This window comes from Chlorocebus sabaeus, chromosome X, assembly GCF_047675955.1.
Source record: "Chlorocebus sabaeus isolate Y175 chromosome X, mChlSab1.0.hap1, whole genome shotgun sequence".
In the NCBI taxonomy this organism is placed as follows: Eukaryota; Metazoa; Chordata; class Mammalia; order Primates; family Cercopithecidae; genus Chlorocebus; species Chlorocebus sabaeus.
In genome coordinates, this window is record NC_132933.1 from 26,848,169 (window position 1) to 26,854,843 (window position 6,675).

At 37.9% G+C, this 6,675-nt stretch overlaps 1 protein-coding gene across 1 annotated transcript; it reads right to left on the minus strand.

Moving 5' to 3' along the window:
* Positions 1–4,110: 4,110 nt before the first annotated feature.
* Positions 4,111–5,801, minus strand: PRR32 (proline rich 32). The gene is made up of 2 exons (XM_037988866.2): positions 5,782–5,801; positions 4,111–4,987 (listed from the first exon to the last, which is right to left on the minus strand). The coding sequence occupies exons 1-2, from the start codon at positions 5,799–5,801 to the stop codon at positions 4,111–4,113; spliced, it is 897 nt and encodes a 298-aa protein (XP_037844794.2).
* Between the last annotated feature and the right edge of the window lie 874 nt (positions 5,802–6,675).

Below are 6,675 nucleotides of genomic sequence, written 5' to 3' on the forward strand. Positions count from 1 at the left end.
TATAATCGGGATGTTTGATGAATCAGTTACAAATATAATTTTCCAAGCAAATTTTATGATCAAGCATGATTAGATGGATAAAGTCCTTTGTTGCAGGATTGATGCATTTATGGGCTTTATTGATATTGTTTTATTTTACATGAGGAAGGGAATTTTCAGAGTTGAGGAAAAATATAGTTTACCTGTATAAAATAATACAGCACACCCTTTCATTCCCAAAAAGAAATAGCCAAGTCACTTTCATAAAAGTAAGTTTAACTGAGAGGTTTTGTTTTTGAGAAATGCAAACACTGGAAAGTTTTTCTCAATGAGAGTAAAGTCCTCAAAGGTGGGTGAGAAAGTGCATTTATTTAATCATTGTTTAGCAAGAGTAGCACCTTCTCAAGCACTTAAGAGAAAGATTGCATGATGAAGCACAATTTCTCTAACTTCTCAAATCTAGACTTGATTTGATAAATGCTATACATTATTATTATAAGAAAACAAGTAATATCACCAAAGAGAAAAAGATGAACTATTTTACTTAATTCAGTCTTATCACCTTATCTTTCTATGGGAATATCACTCAATCCATCTCATTATAAAGAAGACATTTAAGGTTTTGTGGTAGCTACGAAATTAGCCTTTGACCTGACATTATGTTTTTTACCTGTATAAAATGTATTTTGACTCTGACTTTGGCTCATTTGTCTTGAAATAGGGTCATTTTACATAGCCCATTATTTAGGGACTTTAAAAATTATCTCTCAGTAACAATGAATAATGCACAGCCATTGTTATAGTACTACATAATAGTTATGGAATGATTTTCTTCTCTCCCATTATATATGTACTACCCAGTTATTTAGTGACAACCTCACAGTGAGCCTCTTGTTTCATGGTGGAGAAAGATAGCACTGTGATTTCAACCTTAAGACTCCAGTGAAAATAAATAATTTGGTCCTGTTTAGTTTTTTTGTTGTAATAATTCTCAGAAGAATGAGGCATAATGTTAATGGCATTCTAGTTTATGAAAGACTATAAACTTTAAATATTTCATAACTTTGAACTTCAACCTTTTCAGTATTCTGCACTTTCATTGGCTGTATGTGTACCTTTTGCACCCATGCTACAGAAGTTGTAAACAGTGAAAAATAGAAATGGCTAATGAATCATACTGTAGATGTGTAAAAGGTCAGTGTTGTAGAGTTTATTATTATCTTCTAGAGAATATATAGGACATTAAAATTCTGATGCTACAGTCTTGTGACAAGGAATATAATGAGAACTATAAATAATAAACAGTATAACATGAATCTTCTTGTGACAATGATTATAGCTTCATATAGGAAATACTTAACCCGTTATCATTATTACCAGAAGAAAAGACTACTTTGTTGATGTTCATCTTTCTCTTTTGTGACTAGAATCTGTTTAAGCCACAGAGAATAAAAATAAATAATATATATTCAAGAGTGTTGAATACGTTACTTTATGAGTGCTTTCCAAAATGAATATCATGTTATGGTTTAGGATTAATATGGATCACATTCTACCAGAATAATTTTTAAAAGCAACTTTAAAGTGACTTGTTTGTTTAAAAACAGATGTTTTGCTGTCATTCAGGATACTGTCATGTGTGATAACAAAGTAATACAGTATTTCCATGCAGAAGCCATGTATAAACAAAAATATTTGCATTACATTTGCATTTAATAGCAGGATTCCAGGCTTATTTCATGCTTGCATCCATTGAAACTGGTTATATAGGCACAGAACTCTTCATAAACTAAAGAAAACATATTTATCCTGCACCTCAGAGGTATAAATAAAACTTTGGTGTCTCAATTTGCTAATAGGTATTCATTATTGCTTACTATTGGTGTTCAGTGTTTAGACATGACATAGAATATATTTTTAAAAAAACACACACAGGGTGAAGAAAGAGAAAAGAGAGTTGAAAAGGAGCCAATTGTATTGATGTCACTTGCTTGTTCTAGTCAATTCGTCATGGATTTCTTTAATTAATTGTAAGTTAAGTTTTTCTGAGCGTTGATCTGAGCTACTTACTTCCTTTGAGAAGGAAAACGAATCCTGTCCTGCTGTCAATTACACCTTTCAGCAACTCTCTAGGGATGTAGCACTACCATTGACATGATGACTTGATTTCTTCTCCAAACATCTTTAAACATCTGGCTCCAAAGATATTTTGATGACCTACTTCTCTTTTCATAAGGATTAAAATTCAATAAATATTTAGTACACTAGGACTAAGCTACCTTATCATGAGCAGCTGTACAAAGATGTGCTGAATACTTCCGTTCAATCCACCAGAGTGAATTGGTGGAATCATGCCAGTTTCAGGACATACATGGGGTGAGAGGAATTCTATCAGGCACTATCCAGATATTCCTGCTAAACCTTAGAATACCACCTGTACATTTAGAATGACTTATTATTAAACAAAGAAAAAGAAACTTAATAAATCTATGTGTCCTTCTCACCAGAGTAGAAATGACTCTTTGTTGGTGCTAAAAATTCATTATTAGTTTTTGTCTCTGGCAGGTCTTTTCAGCCTGTCTAACTGGTTATATCACCTACACTATCAACACTGAATATTAAAAATGCTTATTTGAAGAAACATCCTCTTCAGACATTTCTAGTTGACTGGTTGTTCATGTACAATGGTGCTATGTTTTAAGTAATTTACTATGTAGTGAATTGTTATACAGCTGTCAAAATGTACATCCTTTTACACTGCATGCTGCATTCTTATTTTTGTTACTTGAAATTTTAAAAGCTCCCATCTGAACATTTTGGTAATCTCTCAGAACCATCATTATAATGGGGTGCTGTAACAAATTATGAGGAATACAAACACAGCAGCATCTGAGAAAAATATTTCCATGTGAGTAAAGTATTTTCATTTGCACTTCAAAGTTTTGAGCATATAGTGATATGGTTTGGCTGTGTTCTCACCCAAATCTCATCTTGAATAGTAGTTCCCATAATCCCCATGTGTCTGTCTTGGGAAGGATCCACTGGGAGGTAATTGAATCATGGGGGCAGTTATCTTTATGCTGTTCTCGTGATAATGAGTGAGTTCTCACAAGATCTGTCACTTTTATAAGTGCCTCCCCGACCTTCACACTGCACTTTTCTTTCCTGCTGCCATATAAAGAAGTACGTGTTTGCTTCCCGTTCTGCCCTAATTGTAATTTTCCTGAGGCCTCCCAGCCACGTGGAACTGTAAGTCAATTAAACCTCTTTCCTTTATAAATTACCCAGTCTTGAGTATGTCTTTATTAGCAGTGTGGGAATGGACTAATACATGTAGTAAGCTCTTTGTTGAGACAAAGGGTGAAAGGATCCGTCCCCTTCCACCTTGATTTTGAACTCTTATTGAGCCAGAGCTATATATACTATGTAATTAGCAACAAGGAAAAGTTGAAACACAAACACCAGTTCGTGTTGAAGCAGTGGTCTAAGAATATGCTTCCATCTTCCCTCCCCCTACTTTCCTGACTTTTCAACTTGGTTCTGCCTATGACTGCTAAATGTTGACTCTATTACTCTCACCTCAATCTCATCTGGCTTCTCTTACCATTTGTTCATTTTTCTCTATTATCTGGACTTTGGGCTGCCTTTATGAACCTTTTCTTAATTAAGCCATCCAGCTCTGAGCACCCCTTATAGTCTTAGGTAAATAGAGATTCCCCAATCTAGCCTTGGCCTAGGAAGAGCCTAACCACCCTTCCCCAGTCACACTACAAGACAACTCAGTAGCAAATAGTAACAGTCATTTAACTAAGCTATTTAGAAAACACTGACAGGGTTGTTTCTGCTTTAATTACTTAAAGATAGAATACAAAATCCAAGGCTTTGGTTCCTGCAGTGGTATTTTGAAAAATAATTTACAACATTTCAAAGTTTACAATCTTTATTGAATCTCCAGTATGTAGGGCACATTAGTGCTTAACAGAGTGTGGGAGAGTACGAGGCTTCAAACAGGGTGCACTCGTGCTAAACAGAGTGTGGAAGGGTACGAGGTTTCAAATATAAAAGCATATATGAATAACGTTCACCTCTCACCTCTTTCCACAACCCTTTTTTCATCCTCCTTTTTTGCCATCAGCTGTACTCTCTGTTGGGTGATGCAGGAGCTGGCATTCCCCCAGAATGGAAATGGACAAAATAAGAAGGCAGTGGAGGATGAAATATTGGAGGAGGAGCAAATGGAAGAAGCATAGCAATAAATGGATTGAAAATCGGAGGTCGAGGAGGGATGAAACAACGAGCAGCAGAGCAAGGAGGTAAACCTGGAGTACTGGAAGACAACGGGATAGGCCTTGGCCAATTATGCATGGGGTGGCATGGGCCCCTGAGTGGGAAAGAAACATGAGCCAGCTTTCCTCTGCAGGCTATTCGTGTATTTCTGGGAGGCACCTCCATTACTATCCCTGATCTAAGGGTGGGAATATGTGAAGGGCCTCTCACTTGTGGGCCCCTGGGTGAACAGAACCCTTTACCTCCTGGCAAAGCCACATACAACCTTGCATTATTACTACCTCTCTCAGTGCCCTCATTGTTGACCTTTGTGCCCCCTACTATCAGTGCAGGAGGGCCGCCAGAGACTTCCCAGGACACATTAATAGCATCCTGTCCCTCCTGCCTCCAGCCTGCCAGTGCATCAGAGCTATTTACTTCTGCTGTTGCTAGGGACTCTTCTGCAACAGCAGGTGGTGGCCCATAGGGGTGTCTAAGAGCTCTCAAACTATGAACAGGAATGCAGGATCCTGTTCTCTCAGAGGGGCACTCCGGTGGCTCGCTAGCCAGATCAGTCAGCACATTGACGGAAGGTCTCAGCAGTACTTGAGGTAGACCCCAGGGCTCTGTGTCATCCTCCGGCTTGGAACTCAGACATTGCAGGGGCATATCGAGGTGCAGCTCCTGGTTCCCATTTTTGTCCACAGCTACTACCAAGGGTGAAGGGGCGTGCCCTCCAAGGCTTGCAAAAAAAGAAATCAAACAGCTAATAAAAATGGAAATACAGTGACCAGAAAATAGATAAAATATGTAATTGACTGAGCTCACTGAAATATACCAGGGAAAAAAGGAGTGCCCTCTCCCCTATGTGTAGCCAAATACTTGCTCAGTGCACTGGCCTCTTCCCAGGTGGCTTCTTTAGTACTAGGCTACAAGATTACCCTTCATGACTACTCAGAGACCTATTTCATTCCTCATTTCCCCACCTCCACAAGGCAGCAAGGAAGCCTAGAAGACGCACATAACTCAATCGTAAGCATATAATAGAAAATACCAGCTTTTTCAATTCTCTCTAGGATCTATGATTCAGTAATCCTGGCATTTAGATTCTGGCAAGATTGTTCTGGTATGTCTTCCAAAGTAAAATATATTTTTCTTCACAGAAGTCAAAGAAAAGTTAGTTATGTTAACAAACACAAGTTTCTCTTATTGAGGTATCATTCAACACTCACACCAAATTTTGTTACAAATTCCTTTCATTCAACCAACACCACATCCTAGAGTAAGAATTTCCTCATGTTTAAACCCCACTGTTTAGACTAGGGCTTTGCAAATTTTCTTTCAAAATTATACTTCAAAGTTGCCACTCTTAAATCCAGTATTCTTCATAACTAAATTTATATCCTTCAAGTTTTTGTCTCTGATTTCCTCCTACATTTCCTCCAACCCACTCATCCCTGTCCCAGTTACGCAATAAAGCAATTCAAACTGACTTTGCCTTCAAAATTAAACAGTTGTACTCGGTTTTGTACTTACACGTTTTCAATACAAGCCATGAAGAAATTTGATCAGGATAGCTTTCCTGAGGTGGTGGAGATAACCCGCTGAACAGGCCAGCTCGGTCTGGAGAAATGACTCCTGCTTCTGCCTTAGAGGCTTGGCAACTCGAATGAAGCCAGGGACCAACTGCTTCTTTCTAGATTTGGAGTTATCTTTCTGGGGTTACCAGTTGCTAAGGAAGGGAGGGAGAAAAGGAGTGGGGAGGGGTGGGGATGAATCTGTGACACGCCTTTGAACTTAAATGTGGGACTGGTGTTTGCACAGTAGTAGATGGATGGTAAAGCCATTCACTACAATAATTCTGATGCAGGGCAGTTGGAAAGACAAATCGTTTCAAGAAAGATTTAGAAGAATCATGGAAGCATGATATTTTTTAAAGAGTTATTTATGAAGTTTTAGTTTATACAAGGTAGTTGTCAAGTCTCCTCAAATCTGGAAACGCATTCAGCAGAGTACTGTGCCTAAAATTGTAATTTAAACTTCCAGTTTGGGGATGCATATTATTAACTTGATGGGGAACAAAAGTTTGGGGGCTAAACTGCTTTTCTATCTGTGAAGATGAAACAAGAACTCCTCTAAGAATCATTGTGACATTATTTTTTAGCCTCTCATGTTTTAGTTATATCCTTCGTCTTGCCTATTAGTTTATAAACTCTCTGTCTCTGTCTCTGTCTCCCTCTCTGTCTCTGTGTGTGTGTGTGTGTGTGTGTGTGTGTGTATTTCCTGTAATACAGCTCTGGAAGTTTCTCTCAAGTTGGGAGGGTCAGAATAAATGGCATAACAGTTATCATAAATTTATAAATATTAGCTCAGATTTGGCTTTTTAACTTTTTTGCCTAGGGAACTTTCTGTTTGTCCAGCCTAAATTTC

What these genes read in the sequence shown, in the direction of transcription:
- PRR32 (XM_037988866.2), bottom strand. Translation starts at nt 5,801, where the DNA reads ATGGCTTGTATTGAAAACGT. An exon ending in ATGGCTTGTATTGAAAACGT is followed by an intron (nt 4,988 to 5,781) that starts GTAAGTACAAAA and finishes TTTTTTTGCAAG; the next exon opens with CCTTGGAGGGCACGCCCCTT.